Genomic DNA, 26,682 nt, shown 5'->3' on the forward strand with positions numbered 1-26,682 from the left:
AGGAATCTAGGCCCCCAGCCCTTCATCCCTCAGACCCAGGAGTCCTGCCCCCAGCCCCTCCTCCCTCAGACCTAGGATCAGGCCCCCAGCCCCTCCTCCCTCAGACCCAGGAGTCCAGGCCTCCAGCCCCCTCCTCCCTCAGACTCAGGAGCCCAGGCCCCAGCCCCTCCTCCCTCAGACCCAGGACTCCAGATCCCCAACCCCTCCTCCCTCAGACCCAGAAGTTCCAGCTCTCTTCTCCCTCAGCACCCCACCTCTTTTTGTTCAATTTGAGGTGAAATTCACAAAACATAAAATTAACCATCTTACAGTGAACCATTCAGTCGCGTTTGGTACATTCCCAAGGTTGTGCAACCCCCACTTCTATCTAGTTCCAGAACTTTTTCACCGCCCCGGAAGAAAACTCTCCACGCATCAAGCGTAGGCCCTCGCCATCACCTCCTGTCCTCAGCCCCTGGCCACAAGCAGATGGCTTTCTGTCCCTATGGATTTGTCAATTCTGGACATTTCCTATGTTTTTTGAGTTTTGTCCACGTTGTAGCACACGTCAACGCCGCATCCCTTTCTGTGGCCAAATAGTATTCCACTGACCCTGCGTCTTTGTGGACTTAAGAATCTGAGACCCACCTTTTCTTGCTGGTACTGTTGTGTTTCCAGGGCCCCAGCCGCTGGAACTTCAGGCTGTTGGCTTCCTCCAGAGCACAGATGAGACAGACAGAACATTCCTCGAGGCCAGAAGCCATCAACCCATGGAGAGTGCGCCCCTGGCCACGGTGGCTTTTCCGGCTGGAGGGCAGGCACACTGGGACCCAAAAAGGAGGGTACAGGTACGATAATGAAGGTAACACAGGGTACGGTGGCCCCCGGAGGAGGGGGTGCTGACTAGAAATGGTGTCCAGAGTGTTCTGGCTGTGAGGAAAGGTCAGGAGATTCTCACAAGCTATACGTAGAAGGAGGCTGTGTGCAAGTTTTCAAGCTTCAGGAAGGCTCTCTCAGTAGAGTCCAGGTGGCCCCTGAGACCTAGCCCATGAGGGTCGAGTGCCTTTGTCTGCTGGGTTGTACAGTGTAGACCCACTAGGAGACATGAGCCAGGCCCCAAAGTTCTCCATTGCCATAAAGGGCCTGGACATTATCCTGAGGGTAATGGGGAGCCATGGAAGGTTCTTGAGCAGAGCAGATAGAGGAACGGACACTGTGCAGACAGGAAGGAGGTGCAATAATAAAAACCATTGACACATCTGAGTGCCAGGCACTGCCCCGTGACCCTGAGGGGGGAAAATATCTGGAATAATTCCAAGCTTCGCACTTCCAAGAGACAGCCCAGAGCATTCAACTCGGCCAGGCTTGAGTTCGAATCCCATCTCTGCCCCCTGAAGAGCTGACTGCCTGTATGAGCTTCCAATGTCTGCTGTCACAAAGCGCCACAAATTTAGGGGCTCGGGACAACACAAATTTGGTAGCTCACACCCTTGGCTTGTGGCCCCTTCCTCCATCTGCAGAGCGCCTCATTCCAACATCTGCTCTGTCATCACGTCCCCTTCTCCGACTCTGACGACCCCATGACTGCATTGGGCTCATCCACATAATCCAGGATAATCTCACCTCAAAGCCCTTAACTGAATCATGTGCGCAAAGTCCTTTTTGCATGTAAGGTACCATAGTCACATGTCCTGGAGATTAATATGTAGACATGTTAAGGGCGCCTGGGTGGCTCAGTCGGTTGAGCGTCCGACTTCGGCTCAGGTCACGATCTCGTGGTCCGTGAGTTCAAGCCCCGCGTCGGGCTCTGTGCTGAGGGCTCGGAGCCTGGAGCCTGCTTATGATTCTGTGTCTGCCTCTCTCTGCCCCTCCCCTGCTCATGTTCTTTCTCTGTCTCTCAAAAATAAATACAAATTTAAAGATGTAGACATTTTAGGGATCATTATTCTGTCTCCCACAGTGAGGAAGCTTTGGTTTCTTCAATCTGTAAAATAGAGGCCATAATATTGCTCTGGAGACAGACTTCCTGGTGGTAGTAAGAAAACCACAGCCCCAAGGGGCGCCTGGGTGGCTCAGTCGGTCGGGCGTCCGACTTCGGCTCAGGTCATGATCTCATGGTTCTTGGGTTCGAGCCCTGCGTTGGGCTGTGGGCTGACAGCGCAGAGCCTGGTTCCAATTCTGTGTCTCCCTCTCTCTCTGCCCCTCCCCCACTCATGCTCACTCTCTCTCTCTCTCTCTCTCTCTCTCTCTCTTAAAAATAAATAAACATTAAAACATCAAACAAACAAACAAAAACGCAGGCCCAAAATGGAGTCACTTATGCAAAGGGCCGAAGTCAACAAACCAAGGCTCAATACCCAACCCAGGTGCAGGCTTAGCCTCCCTGCCCCCGACCCCAGGTGGTAACATTTAACTAGTCAACCTGGAATTTCCTGGTTAGCACTAGGAAATTTACTGATAGACTCTTTGATCCCCCTTAGGAGGACAACCTTGCCTAAAACGATGCATTCTTTGCTAATAATTTTTGTTTCCACTCCCTAGCTACCTTTAAAAACCTTTCCTTTCCCGTAGCGGGAGCCAGAGCTCCCCTCTACTTGCTAGATGGGACGCTGCCCCATTCATCAGCCACCTGATAAAGCCAACCAGGTCTTTAAAACGTATTAGGTTAAATGTTTGTTGTTTACCACTGAGTTTGTATCCCCGCCTCTGCTTCTTGCTGTCGGCGTGACCTGGGCAAATGGCCTGTCTCTCCGCACCTCCGCCTCCTCATCTGTGAAATGGGGATCATGAGAGTGCCGACTTCAGAGTCCCGGGGGGCGGGATCTGCGTGTCAGTCCGCTTAAGGTGCTCAGAACAGCATCTGACAGGTTTGTGTTTCTAAGAGGCAGCTGCGGTCAGCATTGCCTTTATCTGAGAGTTTGTGTGCGGATCAAAGAGAGGAAAAAAGAGGCGTGGTCAGCCTTTGCTCTGCTTATTGCTGGGTGCGGGGCTGCTTCTCCTGGGGGTGTAGCATAGCTGCCCATGGCAGGAGGGGGATCAGAGTTCCTGGGCGGGGGGGCGGTTGGTTGTTGCTGGTTTTGTGTGTGTGTGTGTGTGTGTGTGTGTGTTTGCCATTGAGCAAATATTGATCAAGGACCCACTGTGTGCCAGCCGCTGTTCCGGACACTAGAGAGACCGCAGTGCACAAGCAGAGAAAAACTGGTGGCATGAAACTAACAAGGTCCCACCCTGCCCCAGGCCCCAAGTGCCTCTCCTGCTGGTCCCCTCCTCTGGGGGGAGTGGTGGCTGTTCCAACCACTGACTCAGTATCTTCCTCCTGAATCTTTTGTTCACTCGCTCATTCACTCAGTGAACATTCCCCTGAAGTCCCTGGGCTCTCAGGAATGAATCCGATCCAGCCCCTGCCCTCAAGGGGCTCCCTGTGTGCAGGTGACATGCGCCCTAGTGGACGCTATGCTGAAGGAGCACAGGGGAGGGAGGACCGAATGCTACCCGGTGTCCACTCTGCTGGTAACTCTCTGTCCCCACTCCATGCCCCAGCCCTGCCTGTGCCTGATTCCCACTCGTCTCTCCAAGGTGCTAACCTCCAGGTGACCCAAGGCAACACTTTTCCCCACTCTGGGCCCCAGTACCCACCTCTCTGCACCTCCCTGGACTGGCACAGAAGCCGGGTTTACAGCTGTCCCCATGGTGGCTGTGTGACATCTTCAGGACATCTGCTGAGTGGACAGGAGTGGGGCACCTCAAGCCCGGTGGGCTACGTTCAACTTGCAAATAGGCCCCTCCCACTGTCCGCTTGCAGGCTGGGGGTCCTGGACTATTCTGGATCCTTCCGGAAATGACTGCTAGCCAGGCTTGGCTGAGGGGAAAAGGCTGCACGTGGCCTTCCTCTGGGTGAGAATGACATTGCACTTTCGAGTTTAGGAAACTGCTTCTAGTTGGTGCTGAGGATTGTTTTTTCCTAGACCGGGGAAGCTCCCAGAGCAAGAGACCTCATCTGTCAAAGCAAGGATCATAATGGTGCCCCGGTCACATGCTTGTGAGGGTTCAGGAGTGAGTCTGTGAGAGTCCCCTTCTGCCACAGTGCTGTCTACAATTAGGTGCTAATGTTGTCGGGTCCTCCAAGTTGCGTTCAGTATTTCTTTTTTATTTTTTTTTAATGTTTATTTATTTTTGAGAGAGAGACAGAGACAGAGCATGAGCAGGGGAGGGACAGAGAGAGAGGGAGACACAGAATCCGAAGCAGGCTCCAGGCTCCGAGCTGTCAGCACAGAGCCCGACATGGGGCTCGAACTCACAAACGATGAGATCATGACCTGAGCCAAAGTCGGACACTTAACCGACTGAGCCACCCAGGTGCCCCACGTTCAGGATTTCTGAGAAGTTGCACTGCTTCACAGAGTAGATGCGTGGAGCTCAGAACATCTTGCTGTGTGATGGGTCCTTCGAGAAGCAAGTGTTGTGATGGTGCTGGCAATACAAGGGATTTATTGGGGACAATGCCAGCAAAAGATAAAGGGGGCAGGGAACAGAGCTGGGAAGTTGGTAGGCCCCCTGTGGAAGATGAGGGGGAAGGAAGGTGGGGGTAGAAAGAGCTTCAGGCCGTTCAGCTCTGAGAAATCTCAGCCAGCCAACAGGGGAGGGGAGGGGCAAGGATTTCTCCTCCCAGATCCCTAGAAACAGAAAGTAGGTTGGTGTTTACCAGGGGCTGGAGGGAGGGGCAAATGGGGAGTGATTGCTTAATCACTTCTTTTTGGGGTGATAAACATGTGAAACCGCATAGAGAAGACACGGTTGCAAAATAGTGTGTACTAAATGCCACTGAGTTATACTCTTTACAATGATGGTTGAAGCGGTGAATGTCGTGGTATGTGAATTTTAGCTCAATTAAAAAAGAAAAAGATCACATTAGAGGAGCCCACATTGGGTGGGAGTGGCCAGGCCCTAGTACCCTCCTTCCCCCCCATCCCAACCCCACCCCTGATGATTAGTCGTGGTTGGGGGCTGCCAGAAGAGAACACGACCTGGATCCAAACAAAATAGTGACTTAGGGCAGCTGGGGGGCTGTCCTCCCAAGGCACTCGTCACAGTTGATCAAGATCTTTCTTCGAGGGAGATCCACCTTGGCTGCCATACTTACCCGATGTCGCTGAGCAACAGACTGAAGGAGCTGGGGCCAGACCATAGGTCTGTCTGACTCTAAAATGTTGTTCTTTCCCACATGCCAGGCTCCCTCCTCAGACACCCGTCCAAACTTCCACCTGCCCCGTCTGTTCATCTGTGCATACGTTCTTGCCTTTATGCATTTATCCAACTAGGTATTCGCCCTCCCACCCACCCGCCTGCCTATCTGTCCAAATATCATTTGTTTAGATATTCTTCCAGCTCTCCAAGCTCCATCCATCCATTCAGCTCTCCATTCATCCAACTCAGTGTTCTTTTTTTTTCTTTTCAAAGTTTATTTATTTATGTTGAGGGGGGAGGGGGAGGGTCAGAGAGAGAGGGAGAGAGAACCCCAAGCAGGCTCCACACCATCACCACAGAGCCCGAGGTTCTGTGAGCCCAAGCTTCAAACCCATGAACTGTGAGATCATGACCTGAGGCGCAACCAACAGTCAGACGCTTAACCGACTGAGCCACCCAGGCATAACCCCCCAACTATATGTTCTTTCATTCTTTGAGCCATTCTGTCAATTCCCTCTTCCCGTTTATTCTACAATCCATCCATCAGTTTAACCACCCACTTTCCCACTGATCCAATCCACTTAATCAGCTGTCTATAGGAGCTTTCTGTGGCTGCTGTAAAATATTCCCACAAACCTAGGATAATCCAGGATAAGGTCCTCCTTTCAAAACCCTTACCTTAACCCTATCTCTTACCATAAAAAGTAATACCCACGTTCTGGGAACTGCAGATGTCTTTGGGGGCGTCACTGTTTTACTACATCATCGATTCAACCCCCTGCGCGCACACACACCTCTCTCTCTCAGTCTCTCTCCCTCTCTCTCTCCCCATCCATCCACCCACCCATGCATCCATTCATCCAGAGGTTTTTATCTCTGTAGGAAACAAAGCTATAAGGAGATAGTTACAATCACTGACATGGTTGAGATTGGTGCTATTGAGCAAATATGCAGATCTGTTGAGCTGACTGTCACTTCTGCCCACCTCTTTGTTCCCACCGCCACCACCTCCACATTGGGAGAGGAAAGGAAGGTGGAAAAAGAATGACCCAAACATCCAAACATTTTTCTTAAGTTTACTTATTTATTTAATGTTTTAAATGTTTCCTTATTTAAAAAACATTTTTTTAACGTTAATTTATTATTGAGAGACAGAGAGACACAGAGTGTGAGCAGGGGAGGGGTAGAGAGACGGGGAGACGTAGAATCTGAATTAGGCTCCAGGCTCTGTCAGCACAGAGCCCAACACGGGGCTGGAACTCACAAACTGCAAGATCATGACCTGAGCCAAAGTCGGTCGCTTAACCAACTGAGCCACCCAGGCGCCCCAATGTTTACTTATTTTTGAGAGAGAGACGGAGAACAGAGACAGAGCATAAGTGGGGGAGGGGCAGAGAGAGAGGGAGACACAGAATCTGAAGTAGGCTCCAGGCTCTGAGCTGTCAGCGCAGAACCCAATACAGGGCTCAAACCCACAGACTGTGTGATCATGACCTGAGCCGAAGTTGGACACTCAACTGACTGAGCCACCCAGGTGCCCCTATTTATTTATTCTGAGGGTGGACAGCAGTAGAAAGAGAGGGAGAGGAGAATCCCAACCAGGCTCCTTGCTGTCAGTGAAGAGCCCAACGTGAGGCTTGATCTCATGATCTGTGAGATCATGACCTGAGTTGGAATCAAGAGTTAGACACTCAACTGACTGAGCCACCCAGTGCCCCACCCAAACATTCTTCATTCTCCTTAAATCTTCCATCCCACTCATTCCCAGTCCATGAACATGGTATATAATCTCCCTGTTTTAGATTTTCTTTCAGGTCTCTAAATAAGGTTTTACAGGTTTTCTGGAAGAGGTTTTGCACATATTTTGTTAGATTTATTTCCCCTTGCTGGATATTTATAAATATTGTGAGTCATATTTACTTAAATTTTTATTTTAAAATTTTGTTAGTTGTACAGAAAATGGTTAACAAAGAGGATCCATCCAAATCAGCTATCCTGCTTGCAAGTTTGCCTTGGGCTGGTGTCTGGGGACTTGATTGCTGAAATATTCTGAGTGGCTCACTGTGCCTGGCTTGTGCAAACCATGTGGTTAATGCTGAATTCCCGCTTTCTTTCTGGGAGTCTGGAATTTTGGTATGTGCTAGGCAGAAGGTGCCTACATGATCAGTCGTTAACAAAACCTTGGGTGCTGAGTCTCTGATGGGCTTCCTTGGGCAAAAAGAGCATGCACATTGTGCTGCACTTTTGTTTGGGGAAAGAGTGAGTTCTGTATGATCCTCATGAGAGGAAGAGAGAATGAGGAAACCTGCATGTGATTTCCTCCAGTCTCGGCCTGTGACTTTTCCCCCTCATGATCCTACATTGTTGTAATAAAGTTTAGCCATGAATACAACTCTGTGCTGAGCTCCATGAGTCCTAGTGAATTTCTAAACTTTGGGTGGTCTTGGGCACCTCCAACCCACAGGTAAAAAAATGTACAGTTGATATTTGTATATTGGTTTTGTATCCAGCAACCTTTCTAGATTCCGTCATTAATTCTGACATTTTATCAGGAGCTTCTTTTGGATCTTCTAGATACATAATCATATCTGTGATTAATGGCAGTTTTATTTCCTTCTCTTCAATTCTTACACTTTTTTTTTCTTTTACTTGCCTTACTCAGAACAGCACAGAATGCAGTGGTAAGGGGACATCCCTGTCTTGTTCTCGACTTCAAATAAAGAGCTTTCGATGTTTCACCATTAAACATGGGTTTTCTCTAGATTTTGTATTGTGGTTAAATATACCTAACATAAATTTTGCCCTTTTACAATTTTAAGTGTGCAATTCAGGGGTATTAAATACATTCACAGTGTTGTGCAACCATCACAACCATCTGTCTCCAGGATTTTTTCATCATCTCAAACAGAAACTTTATACCCATTAACCAGTAACTCCCCACTTCCCCTCCCTTAGCCCCTGGCAGCCAAAATTCTACTTCCTGTTTCTACAGCTTTGACTATTTCAGATACCTCATATTAGTGGAATCATATAATATTTGTTTGTGTGTGTGTGTGTCTGGCTTATTTCATTTAGGAAACTGTTTTCAAGGTTCATACATGTTGTAAAGTGTGTCAGAATTTCCTTTCACATTTTGTTTATTCATTTATGAGTTGATAGATATTGTCAAGTTGGTTCTAGATATTATCTAGTTAGTTCTACCTTTTGGCTATTATGGATAATGCTGTAATAAACATCCATGTACAAGTTTTCCTTGTTTCCTTCTTTTTTTTTTTTTTTAAGTTTTTGCTTGTAAGTAATCTCTACACCCACATGGGGCTCGAACTCACAACCCCAAGATCAAGAGTTCCATGCTTCACTGACTGAGCCAGCCAGGCACCCAGAATTCTAAGTATTATTTTTTTCTTTTTCTTTCTTTCTTTTTTTTTTTTTTTCAGTAGGCTCCACGCCCAACGTGGAGCTTGAACTCGCGACCCGGACATTAAGAGTCATATGCTGCACCAACTGAGCCAGACAGGCGTGCCAAATATTCTATATATATTCTAGGTTACAAACCTTTTATCAGATATATGATTCGGAAAAATGTTCTCCCATTCCATGGGTCCTCTTCTGAGGTACTCTCTCTCCTTCAGGGACAGGCTTCTTTCATTGTTTTTATTTGTTTATTCGTTAAATCTGTATCGAATGCCAGTGATGTGCCAGGCAATGCCCTTGACGTTGGAAACTCAGCTGTGAACAAAACAAGGGTCCCTGCCCTCCTAGAGCTCACGTTCTAGCTGGGAAGAAAGACAACGAACAAATAAACAACGAGATGTATAATGTCAGGCAGGGCTAGGTGCTAGGCAATGCTCGTTTTGTAGGCGTGTGAGTTGTATAGTGGCTCAGGGCCTCACGTGGGTTGAGCGCTTCATTGTGACTGTCCTGAAACGCTTAGCAATTTTTGAACAAGGGCTCTGCATTTTCATTTTGCTCTGGGACCCAAAAATTATTATGTAGCTGGTCCTGGGGCTATAAAGCAATAGAGCAGAGTCAGGGAATGACTGGGGTAGTTGGGCTCTTCCAGCCAGAACCATTAGGGATGGTGACCTCGAGGAGGTGACATTTGAGAAAACACCTGAAGCAGGCAAGAGAGTGAGCCCTGCAGACAGTTGTGGGGGGTAGGTCTCCTAGCAGACAATGAAGACAAGAGGAATAATGGGGGGCCATTGTGAGACTGTTGGATTTTAGCAGCGCCTGGGTGGCGCAGTCAGTTGAGCATCCAGCTTCAGCTCCGGTCACGATCTCATGGTTTGTGGGTTCCAGCCCCGCATCAGGCTCTGTGCTGACAGCTCAGAGCCTGCAGCCTGCTTCGGATTCTGTGTCTCCCTCTTTCCCTCTCTCTCTGCCCCTCCCCTGCTCACGCTCTGTCTCCCTCTGTCTCTCAAAAATAAATAAATGTAAAAAAAAAAATTTAAAAAAAAAGAATGTTGGATTTAAATCTAGGTGTGTATCAATATACTATAGTGGCATAAAACAGCGATAAGGATTTGTCATCTCGCAGTTTCTGTGGGTCCAGAATCCAGGAGCAGCTCAGCTGGTTGGCTCTTCAGGTTGTAATCAAGACGTAGACAGAGCACTGTCTGGAGATAGGAGGATCGTTTCCAGGCTGGCTCACTCACATGACCGTCAAACTGTTGGCAGGAAGCCTCAGTTCTTCCGTGGCTATTGACACAAGGCTTCAGTTCCTTGCCACATTGTCTTCTCCACAAGGTGGCCTTGATAACCTCTCTGGGTTCTCCCCAAGGAGCAATCTCAGAGATAGCGGGGATGGAAGCCAGAATGTCTGTGATGACCTAGCCTTGGACACATCATCATTTTTACACAATACACTTTCCATTACACCAGCTCAGCCCTGTTCACTGTGGAAGCAGGAGCTCAAGGCTGTGAATTCCAATGGGGGAGATTGGGTCCCCGGGGGTCACCTTGGAGGCTGACTGCCAAGGTGTGAATTCATTGCAGAATTTTGAGGAGGAGGAGGAGGATGATATTAGATAGATATAGATGTGTGTGTGCATATACATATACATATGTATATATGTAAATAGAGGCATTCATGAAGTAACATACAGTATATAATACTCATATTTATTCTATCATTTTATACATTTTGTTCTTACACAAGTAATACTTGAAAACTGAGAGACAGCTTCCCCCCCATCATTTACGTTTCTCCAGCTTTATTGAAGTGTGATTAACAAACAAAAAGCGTATACAGTCAAGGTGTACAATATGATTATTTGACATACGAACACACTGCAAAGTGATCCCCACAATCAAGCTAATTAACACGTCCGTCACCTCACAGTTACCCTTTGTGCGTGTGGTGAGAAGGCTAATGATCTATGACCTACTGTCTTTGCAAGCTTCAAGTACCACAATATGGTATTGTGAACTTGAGTCACCTATTCAGCTCATGTGCACTTTGTCCAACCTCTCCCCTTTTCTCCACCCTCCCCCCCACCACTGCCTCCAGTGACCACCCTTCCACTCTTGCTTCTAGGAGTCCGACTTTTTTTAGATTCCACATACATATGAGATCGTGCAGTATTTGTTTTTTCGTGCCTACGTTATCTTATTCAGGATAATGCCTTCCAGTGTCGTCCATGTTAGGATTTCCTCCTTCCTCACAGCTGAATAATATTCCATTATATATATATGCCCTACATTTTCTTTTGTCGTTGATCCCTTGACGGACACTTAGGTGGTTTCCACGTCTTGGCCGTGGTGAATAATGCTGCAGTAAACATGGGAGTGCAGATATCTCTTTGCAACAGTGACCATTGTCTTTGGATATATATCCAGAAATGGGATTGAGGGACAACGTGGTAATTCTATTTCTAATTTTTTTTTAATTTTTTAATGTTTATTCATTTTTTTGAGGAACAGAGAGACAGAGAGCAAGCAGGAGAGAGGCAGAGAGAGGGGAGACACAGAATGTGAAGCAGGCTCCAGGCTCTGAGCTGTCAGCACAGAGCCGGACGGACGCAGGTCTCCCAAACCACGAACTTCGAGATCATGACCTGAGCTGAAGTCGGACATTCAACCGACTGAGCCACCCAGGCGCCCCTCTATTTTTAATTTCTTAAGGAACCACCATATTCTTTTCGATAGTGGCTGCACCAACTTACATTCCCATCAACGGGCACAAGGGTTGCCTTCTCCACATTCTCACCCCAGTCATTTATTTTATATATACATATAAATAGATATCCCTTGCCCCTCAAAATATGATCTTCCTGAATTTACTGCTTTTTCCTGTTTTTGTTTTTGTTTTTTAGAGAGAGAGATAGCATGCTAGCATGGGAGAGGGCAGAGGGAGGGAGAGAGAGAGAGAGAGAGAGAGGGAGGGAGAGACAGAATCCCAAGCAGGCTCTGCACTGTCAGCACAGAGCCCAATGCAGGGCTCGAACTCACCACTCTGAGATCATGACCTGAAACAAAATCAAGAGTCAGATGTTTAACCAACTGAGCCACCCAGGTGCCCCTGCAAAGGTGTGTTCTAAAGCATGCTTCTCAAACATTCCAGAGCATTCCAGTCACTGGTCTAGGTGGTTCTGCTTTAGGAGTTCTGGGATGTGGCCCGAGATTCTTCATTCCCACCAAGCACCCACGTGGTCATGCTTGATGACGCTGGTACATAGGCCACACTTTGGGCAGCGGGCATTTGGGCACCTTGACTAAATACTCAACCGGGCCTTCCGGAGGCTGAGACTTCGAATGTACGTTTTCACAATATTCCCCAGATGATTATTTCTCTCCCTCTCTCTGTCTCTCTCTGTCTCTGCCTCTCTGTCTCTTTCTCTGTTTCTGTCTCTCTTTCGGTAGTAAAATACACTTAACATCAAATTTACCATTTCCACCATTTTGAAGTGTGCAAGTCAATGGCTTTCTGTACACGCACGGTGTTCTGCAACCAGCACCATTCTCTGGATCCAGAACCTCTTCATCCAAAAAGGAAGACCCACCGCTATTATTAGTCCCTCCCCCATTCTCCCCCCCCCCCCCCCAGCCCCTGGAAGTCATCATGAATCTGCTTTCTGTGTCTATGGATTTACCTCTTCTGGATATTTCCTAGAAATGGAATTCTTCCATATGTGAATTTTTGTGTCTGGCTCCTTTTACCTAGTGAGTTTTCTTTTTTCTTTTTTTTTTTAAGTTTATTTATTTACTTTGAGAGAGAGAGAGAGCACGAGCAGGGGAGGGGCACAGAGAGAGGGAGAGAATCCCAAGCAGACAGCGCAGAGCCAGACGTGGGGCTCGAACTCAGACGCTTAACCAACTAAGCCACCCAGGCGCCCCTAGCCTGTTTTCAGGGTCCATCTATGTAGTAGCATGTATCTGTGCTTCATTCATTCATTCTAAACGTTGAGAACCAGCTGGATCCTATCTGGGCAATGTAGCCCAGAGGTTGAGAAATAAAGCCCTGGTGTCTGATGGCCAGTTAAAGCCCCTCTGTAAGCCTCAGTTTGCTCATCTGTAAAATGGGGGTAGTAACAGCCCCTCCCTGGCAGGGCTATTTACAAAGTTACTGGCATGTGCCAACAGCCCAGTAACCGTTGCTTATTCCACTGGCAGATATGCTATGAGTGGTCCAATCTTCTATTGTTAAACAGTAAGGCTTTTCCTATCTTTCTGCGTTTAATTTTTTTAATCTAAAAAATTTTTTTTAATGTTTTTATTTATTTTTGAGTCAGAGAGAGACAGAGCAGGAGCAGGGGAGGAGCAGAGAGAGAGGGGGAGACACAGACTGGGAAGCGGGCTCCAGGCTCTGAGCTGTCAGCACAGAGCCCGACGCAGGGCTCGAACTCACGCAGCTTGAGATCGTGACCTGAGCCGAAGTCGGACGCTTCACCGACTGAGCCACCCAGGCGCCCCTCTTTCTGCGTTTTAAACAACACCGAGGCGAAACAAACATATTTGTATATAAATATCTTAATGCTTGTCAGTTATTTCCTTAGACTAAAACCCTGGAATGGAATTGGCGAGTCAAAATTTTATTTGTATTATGAAATATTTTTCACACACAGAAGAAGAACAGATAGTGATAGAGTGCACTCATGGTTTCACCTCTGGGCTTAAAAAAAAAAAAAAAAGTGCAAATATCAATGTCCCCTGTAGCTTTCCTGATTGCAGTCCATCGGCCCCACCTGCAGGGGTCACCAATAGGGCTTTCCCATCCTTTTCTCATGCTGGTGCACGTTTATATACATTTAAAACACGTCTCCACACACAGTCCCTGTTTTATGGGTTTTAAAACTTCCTACCTTCGACTCTACAGACTTCTGCAACTAGCAGAAGGGGTTGGGGTTGTCAGGCTGAGCTACAGAGCGTTCATTCCCTTCCACTGCTGCATGGCGTTCTCCTGAATGAAAATGCCACGATCCCGTTATCCATTCTTCATCGGATGGACATTTAAGCCGTTTCCAGTACCCCCTCCCCCCAGCGCAACTGTTGGGAGCTTATCTTTTCGTTCACATTTGCCAGCGTTTCTCTGGGGTGGACACCCGCGAAAAGAAGAGCTGTACTTCTAAGATTCAGACATACTGATAGGACTTTTCCGGAGAGCTGAGTTTTTAGAGTCCTTTCTGCGTGCCTGCTGTTTCTCTCCTCTGAAACTTGGGCCATCCTTAGGGGTAGGGGTGTGCCTGTGTTGGGGGGGGGGGGTGCCTCAGGACTGGGGCATAAACAGAGAGGGCAGGCCACCTCCCAACATCACATAGCGACGCGGAAACCGTCAGCGTCATCCTCATTGGCCGGTCATGCCTGCATTCATTCATTCAGTACCTACTGAAGCACCTACTCCGTGCCACGCATTGTTCTAAGCGCACAAGATACACAGCAGTGAGCAAAAGAACAAAGCCCGCCTGCTCCAAGTGCGGAGCTTGTTATTCTGGGCGTAATTACGATAAATTGCTAATTATGTATGCCTCCAGGATTGGAGCCAGGGGGGTGATCCCAACTGGGGGAGGGGGTTGCCTCATGGGAGACTTCTCCAAAGCCCCTACTTGTCAGGCTCCTCCTTCCGACCCGTTCACCCCCACAGAGCTCTCGTGGGTGCTCACGGAACTGGACGGGGTATTCGGGGCCAGGAAGGTTGTCCCGCAGGGAGGGACAGAGAGGCGCCCTTTGTAGCCCGGCCGGGCTGTCAATAAAGTTTTGTTGCCTCGGCAACCGCAGGCCGGGCGGGGTCGACGGAAGAACCCGCGCGCCCGCCCCAGCTTTCTTCCCGCTGTTCCCCGAAGGGTTCGCGGGAGAAAGAATAGGCCAGGCTCGACTCTACGGTGATGGGCGGGCGCCTTCGCCTATTGAAGGACGAGCCATTCCAAGGCCAGCCAGTCACACGCGGGCTATGCACGGGCAGAGCCCGCCCCCTCCCCACTTGGACCTGAATAACCTGACCTAAACCCGAGTTTTGCCGGGAGCCACGACGCTTTCGGCCAATGGGGACGCCGACTCCGGGCCGTGGGCGGGGCCGGTCTCCATGGCAGCGGCGGAAGGACAGCTACGGGAGCCATTAGCTGCAGTTGGCGGCGCTTGGCAGCGGCGCGGGCGGAGCAGGGTTTCGTGGGGGCGCCGATGGTGGGGGCAGGCGGGGAGGGGCCGAGTTGGACTCCGCCAATGGGAGCGGCGCGAGCGCCACAGCCCCTCAGGAGTGGCGGTGGCTTCGGCCAATGGGAGCTCCCCCTGGCCGTGGCGGGGCGGACCCAGCGGGGCAGACGGGAGGCGCGGCGACCGTGTCTGACGAGAGCCGGAGCAGGCAGTGGGAGGTGGTGGCGGCGGCGGCGCGGGTGCCTCAGGAGGAGGAGGAGGAGGAGGAGAAGCGGGTGAGGGGTGGCGCGGGGCCCGACCTCTGAGCCCCCTCTCGGCCCCCACCCCGCGCCGCCTTGGCTCCCGGTCGCCCCCAGCCCCGACCGTCCCCCGCCCTGCCCGGCCCCTCCTCGTGTGCAGGCGCCCACGTCTCCTGGCCCTTTGGCGGGCCCCCGGCTGCTCTCGGCGCCCAGCCCTTCCCTGTGCTTGCTCACCCAGGCCCCTCCCTGCACTCCCGGGCCTAACCGGACCCCTGGGGTAGCCCGCGGGCTCTGCACTCCCCTCCCTGGATCTCACTGCGTGCCCAGGCCCCTGTCCCAGGACCACCACCGCGGACCTCAGCCCCTGCTTCTGGACCCCTCACTGCCTACCCAGGTCCCTCCCTGGACCCAGGCTCGCTGCTCCCTGGATGCCTACCTGCCCCTTCTCTGCTTCTCCAAGCCCCGTTCTGGACCCTTCGGCCCCCCTTCACCTTCTCGGGACCTGCCCTAGACTCTAGGTCTCCACCCTGGCTTTCCTGGGGTCATCCCTGGATCCCCAGGCCTTCCCGCCGCCCCGTGTCTCCAGCAGGCACCCCCGGCCCTTCTTTGCCCCAGCTCCCCTCCGTGCAATCTGCATTTTGTCTTTACCCACATACCTCCCTGCAGCTTCCGCCCTGTCCCAGCGCCCTCTCGCAGCGCCCCCTCTTTATGTATCCCCAGCCTTCCTGTCTTTTCTAGACCCCCTTTCCCGCAGCTCTAGCTCCTGATCTCCCTTCAGCTCCCCCTTCCTTGCGGTCCCCCATGGACTCTCCCTGACACACTGTGGTGCGGATGCCCAGCAGGCCATCCGTAGGCCGGGTTAGGGGTCTTGTTTTCTTTCCTTTTGCTGATTCCCTTCTTTCTCCCCTTTTTATGGACCTGTTCTGCCTCTCCGTGTCATTCCTTTCCTCTCCCCCCTTCCCTGCTTTGTCCTTGGAGCCCCCCCTCCCCCGGAATCCTTGGAGAGGGAGCAGGTGCTGGGATCCTTCCTCCGCTCTCCCTCCCCTCACCCCCCTCCAGGCTGCCTGGGGCTTCACCGAGAGCTTCCTGATGATTCCCAAAGGCTGCTGGGGGAGTGGGGATGGGGGGGGTGGTGGGAGGGAGGTGGAGGCTGAAGCCAGGAAGAGTGAGGGTGGGTGGAGGAACAGTCTGTCCCAGTGGGGTGGGAAGTCTTGGATTTTTCCTTGGTGAGGGCTGGAGGTGGGGATGGGTTCCCCCTGACTCCCGCCTCCGCAGGGCTAAGCCTTTAGGGTTATCCCTGACTGCCAATTAATCAGCCTTCCCCGGGCCAGTAGGGACATGCGTGCATGCGTGTGTGTGTGTGTGTGTGTGTGTGTGTGTGTGTGTGTGTGTGTGGTGTATGGGGGCATGAGGGGATCTGCGCGTGAGTGTGTGGGTGTGCACAGAGGGTGGTCGTGTGTGGCTGGGGGATTTGTGTCTGCTCCAGAGCGTGATACCGACTGACAGTGACTGATATTTCTTTGGGGGCTTCTCCACTGTCACAAGTACTTGTTGCATTCTGTCTGCACCGAGAGCCTGTGAAGTCAGCACTGCTTTCCTCCCCGATTTGTAGATGAGACTGGAGACCGAAACGCTTGCCAAATCCTGCGCAGCTCACAAACGGCCCTTCCCGGGGCGCCGCCCCTGCCCCTGCATTGTGCCCCTGACTCTTGGCCAGAGGCAGCATGGTCCGCGGGGCACCATGGGACCTGATAGAGTGACAGCCAGAGAGCTGTGTGAGAATGACGACCTTGCCACCAGCCTTGTCCTGGACCCCTACCTCGGCTTCCGCACCCATAAGATGAACGTCAGGTGAGCGGCCTGGGACAGGGTGGCCCCAGGGCTCCGGGACCCCTCCCCTGCCTCCACGGCCCCTGCAGCCCCAAGCGGGGGTGGGGGCAGGGCCCGGGAAGGCCCGGATGGATTAGGCCAAGGCCCTGGGACCCAGGCATGCCCTCTCCCCCAGCCCCGTGCCCCCCCTGCGGCGACAGCACCACCTGCGCTCAGCACTGGAGGCCTTCCTGAAGCAGCGGGACCTGGAGGCTGCGTACCGGGCCCTGACGCTGGGAGGCTGGATGGCCCACTACTTCCAGAGCCGGGGCCCGCGGCAGGAGGCTGCCCTCAAGACCCACGTGAGGGCACCCCTCCCTTCCCCCACCCTCAGCCCACACGTCCTCCCTGTCACCTCGGCCTGTCCTGGATCCTTCGCTGTGGCAGGCAGACCTCTGGAACCCCAGTCCCTCTGCAAAGCCCACCCCCCTACCAGACTCCCTAACTTCCTAGCTGTTGGGGCCATCTGAGATGAGGCTCAGAGAATCCTAGGAGAGTTGGGGGGCCCTCTGAGATGGAGTACAACCTCTTCATTTGACAGATGAAGAAACTGAGGTCCCGAGAGGGGAAGTGAGTTCCCCAAGGCCACACAGCGGGTCAGTGGCAGAGCAGGACTAGAACCCAGGAGAGAGAGGGCTGAGGACGAGGCTGCCCCACCTCCTCACCCCGCCCACCCCGTCACCTCCCCCAGATCTATCGCTACCTCCGAGCCTTCCTGCCTGAAAGCGGCTTTACCATCCTGCCCTGTACACGCTATTCTATGGAGACAAATGGAGCCAAGATTGTGTCTACCAGAGCTTGGTAAGAGGGCCAAACTCACAGCCACGGGCTCCAGAGGCTGCTGGGAGAGGAGACCTCTGGAGATCAGGGGGGATACCTCTGGCGTTGAGGCCAGGAAGATGTCTTTGTTCAGGGGTGGGAAGAGACAGTTTCCTGCTGAGACGAAGGAGGCCAGGCCTAGTCCCAGAGACATTCTTCCCCCACAGCAGAGCCGATGGGGGTAAGAACCCCCATGCGACCCCAGGCTTCCGGGGGCTGCTAGGAAATCACTGACCTTGTACGCAGGACTGTGGCAGCCCTCGTGCCGATGGGGTCCCTGCTGCGTAGCCAGCACCGCCGGGTAAGGGACAGGCCAGTGAGCAAGATGGACCCTGCCCACTGATCTCAGTGCAGAGAGAAGGCAGGCGGTAGCCGAGTAAACCCGCAGGTGCTGACCACAGTTGCTTGGTGCTTTGGGAGCCACCAGGGAACTTTGAGTGTTCTTGGGAACCAGGCCTAAGCACAGACCCACTGGAGGGTCTGGTGAAGTGTGGGGGTGGGGGGTGGCAGCTTGTGGTGAGTTCACGGGAGTCCAGGCAGAAGGACTACTGTGCAGGGCCCAAGGGGAGTTGGTCACGAGAGGAGAGCCTGAGTGACGCCTGGGTCCACGTGGGACTGGGCCATCCCGTTCCAAGGACCCGGAGCCAGGAGACACCCCAGGCAGGTGTGGAGGCGGTGGGGGGGGGGGGTGGACTTGAGAAATCTGGGAGGCGGACCAAGGTGGCACAAGCAGGAGGCCCCCTGATGGCCCAGCTGGGGCGTGGGGAGGCGCTGCTCAGACGGCGGCCTGGCCTGGCCTGGCCTGGCCTTTCTGCAGGAAGAAGAACGAGAAGCTAGAACTGCTGGTGGGCTGCATCGCGGAGCTGCGGGAGGCTGACGAGGGGCTGCTGAGGGCCGGCGAGAACGACTTCAGCATCATGTACTCCACCCGCAAGCGCAGCGCACAGCTGTGGCTGGGCCCCGCCGCCTTCATAAACCACGGTGGGGCCGCGGCCAGGGCTGGGGCCGGCCCGGGACAGGGCGGGGCCGGGGCTGGTGGTGCCCACTCACCTCCCTGCTCACTTGAGTCTCTTCTTCTCTCCCCGCCCTCCCCTCAATGTTCCAGACTGCAAACCCAACTGCAAGGTGAGACTTGGGGAACCCCCACTGAGGAGTGGGCTTTGGGGGGAAATAAGGGGGCTCCGGGGAGGGGCATTTGGGTCAGTGACTAGCCAGAAACTGCCCGGAGTCTCCCCACCTGGTACAGCTGCCTCCTGCCCTTGGCCTGAACCTTGTGTGCATCTGCAGAGATCAGGGATCAGGGATCAGGGAGGAAGGGGCCCTGGCGAGTCTCCCTGGATCTCAGGTTGCCACCTGCTGGCAGCCTTCTTCCCTCGCTGAACCTGAGTTCACTTGGAGGGGGCAGTGTGGTGGACAGGGAGACAGAAGGTGCCCCCGCGCCTGGAGCCCACTGGACACAGCTGTGCACCTGCCATAGCAGGACACAGGGGAGCTGAGCCCCAGAAGCCTGGGGTAAGGCCAGAGCGAGCCCCAGAGGATGAGACTCTGGGAGGCAGGACTTCCAGGCAGAGGGAGCAGGATGGAGAAGCAGCTTTGCAGGGAGAGCCACTGCGTGTTCTCTGTGGTGGAGCACAGAGTGCCTGAAAGCAGAGGAGTCTCATAAGGCCTCGGGTGTGCATCCTGCTGGGTGTGGGCCTCATTGCGCTGTCTGTCGGAGCCCCAAGGTGCGACCAGGGCTCTGGAGTTAGAACTGGGTTTGAGTCCTGGCTCCCCCAGCGCCCAGCCTGAGTTACTCTTCTCGGGTGGGAGACGGTGAGAATGTGTCTCCGGGGATGGTGGCGAGGGTCCCGGTGTGAAGTGCACCCCCGTGGTTCTTGTGTTCTGTGACTCTGTAGGCCCATTACATGGATTTGACGGTGGAAAATGTGCTGGGTAGGACAGGAAACGGGGCAAGGCTTCGTGACAGAGGCTCTGTGGTGAGGCGGGTGCCAGCCACCTCAGGGCCCGGGCACCAGGCACCGGTCTTTTACCTAGCGGTGCAGAACCAGGAGGCCGCACAGATGTTTAGACCCAGGCGCTTGAGGAGGAATAGGACTTTCCAAGGTGTTGAGGAGAAACTGAGGCGTGCTAGGCCATCCCAGACAGGCACGTCTCAGTGGAGGGCCAGGAGGCATGGTCGCCATGGTGACTGGCCTCGCGTGCCACAAAGGAGCTCAGGTCTGCCCCACGGGTGCTCCCACTGGGTGAATAATGGGGTTTGGTTTTTAGATGGCCCTGGCAGCTCAAGAGCTGGAGGCTTGTCAGGACAGGGAGGGGCCGGAGGCTGGCGTGTGACCCGGTGTGTCACTGAGTGAGAGGTTGGCTCCAGATGGAGTCTGGGGGATACAGAGGGCAAGGACGCGAGGCCCTGTGCACGGAGGCTCCGGCCAGTTGGCCTGGGATGAAGTGGGCAGGTGGCCGGAGCCACCCCCAGGTGTGTGTCAGGCTAGAGTGGGGGGAGAGATGGGAGTCCACTCCTCCCAGAGGGGGAGCACGAGGCAGGAACAGGCACAGGCAAGCGTGGCCTCAGGGGGCAGCAATCCCGGGCTGGGGCCGCAGGGCGGACAGGCACCTGGGGCGGGGGGGAGACGGCGAGACCGGCAGAGCTGGGACCTCGCTGCCAAGGTGCAGGCTGCCAGGGAGTGGGGAGCGGGTGGGGGCCTGTGGGAGGGGTGGAGGAAGGGTGCAGGAGGGAGCAGGCGGTGCTGTCTGCCAACACTGCCAGGGTCAGGTTAGATCATCATCCTGCGGGGAGGGCGGAGGCCAGCACGCGGGCAGGAAGTTGGGGAGCGTGTTAAGAGGGCAGACCCTGGAAGCTCCTGGGGGCTCCTGGCCCCTGGCCCCTGCCCGTCCTGGGATCACACTCGTCCTGGGTGGGGTGGAGCCAGGCAGCCCCCAGGACCGGTCACTGAGCAGCCCAGCCCCCAGTTTGTGCCCGCAGATGGGAACGCAGCCTGTGTGAAGGTACTCCGGGACATTGAGCCGGGGGACGAGGTAACCTGCTTCTATGGCGAAGGCTTCTTTGGTGAAAAGAATGAGCACTGTGAATGCTATACCTGTGAGAGGTGAGGGGTGAGGTGGGGAGGGACCCAGGAGGGGTGAGGTGGGGAGGGCACCCGAGAGGGGTGAGGTGGGAGGGCCCCCACCAAGGGAAAGGGGGGAGGGACCCAGGAAGGGTGAGGTGGGGAGGGCACCCAAGAGAGGTGAGGTGGGAGGGCACCCGAGAGGGGTGAGGTGGGAGGGCCCCCATCAAGGGGAAGGGGGGAGGGACCCAGGAGGGGTGAGGTGGGAGGACACGGAGGGAGGTGGGGAGGCCCCGCAGGAGCACACTGCAGTGCCCCCCGAAGAGCCTCCTCAGGACCCGCTTCCCTCCTCTCCTTCCGCCCGCCCACAGGAGAGGCGAAGGGGCCTTCCGACTGCGGCCCAGGGAACCCGCGCCCCCGCGGCTGCTGGACAAGTACGAGCTTCGGGAGACCAAGCGGAGGCTGCAGCAGGGCCTGGAGGGTGGTGGCCGGCTAGGCCCCAGGGCCTGCGCCCACCTGTCCCCACTGCTCCGGGACCCGTTCTGTGGTGAGCTCGGGGCAGGGACCCTGTCCTGCCAGCCTGTGTCCATCCCGACCACCGACCACCGTGTCCCTCCGTCGCCCTCCCTCCCCTTCCCCCATACCCCCTCCCCCCCCCCCACCACCCCGTGCCAGTCGCCCTGCTCACATCCAGCCCTTCTCTCCCCTCCCCCTTCCACAGCTGCCTGCCAGCCCCTACGCCCCCTGCCCTGCGGCGCCCGCCCTGACTCCTCGCCCCTCTGGCTCCAGTGGCTGCCTCAGCCCCAGCCCCGGGTGCGCCCCCGGAGACGCCGACGCCCCCAGCCCCGGAGGGCCCCAGCTCCCCCCCTTCTCCGTGCTGCCCGCGTCTCCTTGCACCAGTGGGGAGGCTGTGGCCCCCGATGCTGCCTGCGGGCGGAGGCCCTGGTGGCCCTGGGCCCAGCCCCCCGCGCCCACTGGGCCCCTCAGCAGGACTGGCACTGGGCCCGGCGCTATGGGCTGCCTTACGTGGTGCGCGTGGACCTGAGCCGGGTGGCCCGGCCCCCACCTGCTGCCCCCGCGCCTGCCCCTGCCGGGACCCCAGGCCCCACCCCCATCCCCAAGAAGGCCCTCGCCTTTGCCCCCTTCTCCCCACCCAAGCGCCTGCGGCTGGTGGTCAGCCATGGCTCCATTGACCTGGATGTCAATGGTGACGGGCCTTGATGGGCCAGAGGGGAGGCCCCAGGCCAGGAGAAGATGGGATCCTGCCTAGTCCCCCCTCCCCCACGGCCCCATGTTCTCGGGGACTCACTGACCTCTAGAAGGAGCTCTTGGACCTCTGGGAGGGAGCTGGCCCTGGACCCCAGCACAGTTCTTACCGGGCTGGGGGCTGGATCGGTTTGGAGACACCCAGGGATCTGACCCCTGACCCTTTGTGACTGCTGACCCCTGAGCCGCCCCCGCCCCATTGGGTGCCCTGGCCGCTGCTGCCCCACCCGCATCCCCAACTCCAACCTCAGGACTACAGGAGCTGTTCCCTTCCCTACCCCCCTCCTGCCCAGGGAGCAAAGCCATAAGGGGTGGGGGCCGCCCCTTGGTGTCTCCCCGGAAGCCCAGGCCTCAGGAGGCGGTGGAACTGACCTGGGGGCGGCCCCCCCTAGAGACTGCCCTGCGGAGGGGAGTGGGTTTGGGCTCAGCTCTGCGACTGTCTGAGGTGGGGGGGCAAGGTGGGGGGATGTCTGGGACACGTCCTCACCACCCCGTGGGTCTCAGGGAGGCCGGACGCGACCTCATCTTTCTCATGGTGCTGTCCCTGGTGCTACTGGGGTGTGGGGGTCCCTCCCCTCCCCCACACCAGAACGGGGTATGTTGGGGGATTGAAAGCACTTGAACTTTTTATTTTATTAAAACCTTGTTATAAGCAGCGTCCTTTGTAGCTTTTCATTTTGATTTATGTGTCGAGGGGATGTTTGTGGAGCTTTGGAGGGGCGAAGGGTCGATAGGATGGCCCCGAGGATGGCGGAGGACAGAGGCGAGAACCCCATCCCCGCTGGAAGGGTGCTGGTGAAGAGTGCGAGGATTCCCCTCTCCTTCAGATGAGGTAACAGGTCCGGCAAGTAGGGTGACTTGATCATGGTCACGTGGGGCCCAGCTGCCCCCATAGCCTCGTCCGTGTCTTCTCAGTAGGCCCGGCTCGGTGGGACCAGGGCGATGATGCTCCAGATCTGGGGCCTTAGGGAACACCGCCGTCACCTTCGTGGTCACCTCCTCCCTGCCACTGTGCCTGAGACATGGGGACAGCTACCCACCGGTGAGCGCGTCCTGCTTCTGAGGGCTGGCGCTGTTCTAGAGCTGAGGCCTCACACCTGAGGGGCAGAAGCAGCCAGGGACTGAAGGGAGGGCGAGAGGGGCAGGGAGAGGCCGCTGGGGGTCGGGGGGGGCAGGGCAGAGCAGGACGTGTTTACCTCGAATCCCTCTCTTTCACAGAGCACCTGTCTGACTCCCACTGAGCCTGTTGGTTGGAAAGGAGGAAGGCGAGGAGGGCGCGGAGGGCAGACTGCAGTGCAGGTGCCTCACTGTGGCGTGTAGACCAGCAGCACAGCAGAGCCGGAATCTCCTCCGGGATGGATGGACGGACAACCACGGGGCGGGGGGTTACAAGCACTTCCAGAGATCCTGTTGTAAAGTGTAGTAACTGCACGTGCGCATGTGCACTCTTCTCAGGGGAGAGGGCTTGGAGCCTTGGTCCGCTTCCCCAGAGTGTCTGGAACCCAAGTGGTCGGAGGCCCACGCAGAGCCCGCTCATTCTGAGTCGTAGGATGAGGCGTTGCCCCGCCAGCCTCCGCCCACCCGATGCCAGTAGCACCCCCTTGGTTGTGACAGAAATGTCTCCAGACGCTGCCAGACGTCCCCCTGGGGGCCAACGCCACCCCCACTGAGAAGCGCTGGACTGGGGCGGCAGGGTGATGGGGAGGGAGTCGCGCGGCTTGTGTGGCCTGGCGTCCGTCTTCACGGCCGCGCTCCCAGGACCACCCCGCCCCCTTTACAAACAGCCTGCGGAGGACAGTGACCACCTTGCTGCCAGGTTCTGCCCCGAACTCCCCCCCCCCCCCCCGCCCCACTGAGTCAATGGCTCCTACCACGACAGGACAGCACAGGCGCTGGGGAGGGAAGAATGAGAGTCCGCAGGTCAAGGCAGGGGCTCGAACCCCATGGCGCAGCCTGAGCGAGGGCGTAGGGAAGTTGGCCGGGAGATGAAGGGAAGAAGGAACTGAAAGAAGCAGGAAATAATCACAGCTCACGTGCTCAAGGTTCATGCTCTGCCTTCTCCTTCGCCTCTGGTGGCTGGGCCGGAAGCAGAGCCGAGAGTGCCATCCAGGCTGGGCACCCCGATCCTGGACCCACTCCTCTCCTGACCCTTTTACATGCACACGGCATTGGCCGGTTGTCTCCAGGAGCCCCGGGACCCTGTTGATGGGTTGGCCATCCTGGAGGGCGATCAGTTACTCCTCCCACCGTGCGATGTGTCAGCCACCAGTATGAACCAACACGCTTCCTCGGATTGCTTACACAGGTAGAGACCCCCCGCACACGCCCGGAGAGACCTGGGCCCGACAAGTAGCCTGTGGTTCACAGCATGGTCCTCCCCAGCAGCCCTATGAAGTGTAGGTGTGGTTACCAGCAGACTTTGGATGAAAAGACCACGGTGCAGACGGCTTGGGGAATTGGGGGCCATGTGGCTGGTAATCTGTGCAACTGGGACTTGAGGCGTTTCAGAGTTCATCAGGCTGCAGGATCTTCAGGATGAGAAGAAGGCTGGCTCCAGAGACAGGAGGCTGGAGCCATGCCCACTGGGGATCAAGGGACAGTGAGCTGGGTCGCGGTGGCTTCCATGGGAAGGAGAGGGAGAGCGGGTTCCTTGAGGGTTTGGGTTCCCGGAGCAAAGGGTGAAGGGCAGCTGAGCGTTTCTGATGGGGAAGTGCCTGGAAGCCTGAGCCTGTCCCCGGATGGGGAGGAAGGAACCGGCCGAGGGGCTCAGAGGCAGGGGAAGAGGGCAAGAGGTGGCCTGAGATGGAGGGGATGGCCCTGGGGGAAGAAAGGGGGAGGAGGAAGGAGGTGGTGAGGAGAGCAGGGATGCGAGTTGGGCAGAGGGGCGGGAACGGGACCTCCTCTGACCTGGGAAGCTGCTGCAGGTCCCTGCGGCTGGCACTGGGGCTTCAGGGAGCAGTGGAGGCGCTGTTCAGAGTTCAAGGCCTGGGGGTGTGCTGTGCTATTGACCCAGACAGCCATAGCGCGCGAGGCCGGACCCCGCCTCCAGCTCCGGCATCCTTAGGGTTGGTGGCCTGGAATATAAACAACGCTCCAAAGTGGTTGAGGGATGGGGGCGCCTTGGTGGCCCAGTCGGTTGAGCATCTGACTCCATTTCAGCTCAGGTCATGATCTCGCCATTCATGAGTTTGAGCCCCGCATCGGGCTCTGCACTGACTGCGTGGAGCCGGCTTGGGATTCTCTCTGCCCCTCCCCTGCTTGTTCTCTCTCTCTCCCTCCCTCCCTCCCTCCCTCCCTCCCTCTCTCCCTCTCCCTCCCCACCCCCACCAAAATAAATAAACTTTAAAAAAAGTGGTGGAGGGCTGATGGTGGGGACAGAAAATGGAGAGTTGAGAGTGGCTGCCGGGCAAGGGAGAGAAAGTGCCCTCCAGGCAGGGGTGGCCTGCTGAGGTCCAGAGGCCGGCTGGGGCTGTACAGGTGGCAGGCTCTGTGCTCAGATGCTACCTAGGTGACCTCACTGAGTGTCAGACAGCCGGCAGCCCTATTTGGTGACTCGGAGAGGTGCCTTGCCTGTGTGTCAGCGTCGGCTTCCCTGCCACAGGGGCAGCGCTCCCGGCATGCCCTGCGCACTCACCTGCCCCCCTGCCTCTCAGGCTGTGATTGGAGTGGGGGGGGGGGCAGGGTATCTGGGTGAAGCCATACCAGGAGATGAGACGGCTGGGGTGCGCCCTGGGTGGCTTGATGAGGCCAGCGTGGAGGGTGTGCCTGGGGACAGTCATCCAGGAGGCTGGGTGGAGCCAGTCCTCCAGAGTCCGCTCAGCCCCTCCCATCATCCCACCTGTCCTGGTAACGGGACTGTACCATCTCTGTTTCCTGGGGAAGCTGAGGTGCACGCAGGTCAAGAAGCTTGTTCAGGGTCACCGACAAGTTGTTCTGATCAGTAACAGCGACCTTCGAGCCCCGGATTAAACTGGCCTCTTGACCTGACTTGAGAGAGCCTGGCTCCAGGCTGTCGCGGGAGTCCTCCTACAGCTTCAGGGAGACACAGTGGAATCCAGTCCTCCCTGTGCCAGGACTCGGTCCGGGCTAGAAGCCCAGGGCTCTGTGCTCTGTTAAGGGTCACGCCTCAGCCTCCGGGGGGGGGGGGGGGGGGGGGGGGGGGGGGGGGGGAAGGGCGCAGGTGGTTGGAGAGGTGACCTTTCGGGGGGCATTTGGAATGAGGATGGATTTTGGCGTTGCCGCCTCTGAGCCTGGGCAGGCCCGGTGCCCGGATGCGGCAGGAGCAAATTATTCAGACAGGAGCTTGGAGTATCCTGGGGAAATGGAGAAGTCTGGGGGGGGGGGCAGCCGCCCCTGTTCTTTGGGGGAACAAGGAAGAGGCTGCTCTGGCGGGGCCAGTGCTGACAGGGCCAGGCGTGCAAAAGACTGTTGGGAGGGGCTCACGGGATGAGGACAGGATGGCAAATGGAGTCAAACAGGGGCACGGAAGTGACGGAGAGTGGTGAAGAAAGGGTCCAGAGCAGGGGAGGGAGGGTTGGGGTCAGCGCTGGCGGGGGGTGGGGGGAGGGTGTGCACAGTAGACTCCCCCCCACCCCAGAACTTGGGAATGGAAGGAGGTGGGGGAGGCGTTCAGGTCAGAGAGGAAGAGGCTCCTGAGGGAGGAGACGGAGGGCGAC

The 26,682-nt window shown here is 55.8% G+C and overlaps 2 protein-coding genes across 8 annotated transcripts; one reads left to right on the top strand and one right to left on the bottom strand.

The window, feature by feature from the left end:
• The first annotated feature begins 630 nt into the window (after positions 1 to 630).
• Positions 631 to 23,044, top strand: KMT5C (lysine methyltransferase 5C). Of its 4 annotated transcripts, XR_008293660.1 has the most exons (11): positions 14,878 to 15,026; positions 16,603 to 16,841; positions 16,996 to 17,161; positions 17,551 to 17,660; positions 18,496 to 18,659; positions 18,784 to 18,803; positions 20,646 to 20,782; positions 21,112 to 21,287; positions 21,462 to 22,601; positions 22,675 to 22,838; positions 22,925 to 23,044. XR_008293660.1 is itself a non-coding variant. In XM_027037304.2 (9 exons), exons 1-9 carry the CDS (start codon positions 750 to 752, stop codon positions 21,959 to 21,961), a joined length of 1,590 nt encoding a protein of 529 aa, XP_026893105.1. In that variant the 5' UTR covers positions 631 to 749; the 3' UTR covers positions 21,962 to 22,663. The 4 variants fall into 4 exon arrangements, 3 of the variants coding, with proteins under 3 accessions (XP_026893105.1, XP_026893106.2, XP_026893107.1); XM_027037304.2 differs by lacking the exons at positions 14,878 to 15,026; positions 22,675 to 22,838; positions 22,925 to 23,044 and adding an exon at positions 631 to 827 and having other exon boundaries at positions 21,462 to 22,663; XM_027037305.2 differs by lacking the exons at positions 22,675 to 22,838; positions 22,925 to 23,044 and having other exon boundaries at positions 21,462 to 22,663.
• LOC113593348 (uncharacterized) lies at positions 22,607 to 26,165 on the bottom strand. Of its 4 annotated transcripts, XM_053210680.1 has the most exons (6): positions 25,868 to 26,165; positions 24,914 to 25,080; positions 24,343 to 24,588; positions 23,203 to 24,205; positions 23,047 to 23,103; positions 22,607 to 22,969 (listed from the first exon to the last, which is right to left on the bottom strand). In XM_053210680.1, exons 3-4 carry the CDS (start codon positions 24,519 to 24,521, stop codon positions 23,458 to 23,460), a joined length of 927 nt encoding a protein of 308 aa, XP_053066655.1. In that variant the 5' UTR covers positions 24,522 to 24,588; positions 24,914 to 25,080; positions 25,868 to 26,165; the 3' UTR covers positions 22,607 to 22,969; positions 23,047 to 23,103; positions 23,203 to 23,457. The 4 variants fall into 4 exon arrangements, 3 of the variants coding, with proteins under 3 accessions (XP_053066655.1, XP_053066653.1, XP_053066654.1); XR_008293663.1 differs by having other exon boundaries at positions 22,607 to 23,103; positions 23,203 to 24,225; XM_053210678.1 differs by having other exon boundaries at positions 22,607 to 23,103.
• Between the last annotated feature and the right edge of the window lie 517 nt (positions 26,166 to 26,682).

The sequence above is a fragment of the Acinonyx jubatus genome, chromosome E2 (assembly GCF_027475565.1).
Source record: "Acinonyx jubatus isolate Ajub_Pintada_27869175 chromosome E2, VMU_Ajub_asm_v1.0, whole genome shotgun sequence".
Classification (NCBI taxonomy): domain Eukaryota; kingdom Metazoa; phylum Chordata; class Mammalia; order Carnivora; family Felidae; genus Acinonyx; species Acinonyx jubatus.

Excerpts from the sequence above, each read along its gene's own strand:
- LOC113593348 (XM_053210680.1), bottom strand. The coding sequence starts at position 24,521 with ATGAACTCTGAAACGCCTCAAGTCCCAGTTGCACAGATTACCAGCCAC. Across the intron at positions 24,206-24,342 it reads AGGCTACTTGTCGGGCCCAG|GGTCCCGGGGCTCCTGGAGA; the intron begins GTCTCTCCGGGC and ends ACCCATCAACAG.
- KMT5C (XM_027037304.2), top strand. The coding sequence starts at position 750 with ATGGAGAGTGCGCCCCTGGCCACGGTGGCTTTTCCGGCTGGAGGGCAG. Across the intron at positions 16,842-16,995 it reads ACCCATAAGATGAACGTCAG|CCCCGTGCCCCCCCTGCGGC; the intron begins GTGAGCGGCCTG and ends CCTCTCCCCCAG. Across the intron at positions 20,783-21,111 it reads GAATGCTATACCTGTGAGAG|GAGAGGCGAAGGGGCCTTCC; the intron begins GTGAGGGGTGAG and ends GCCCGCCCACAG.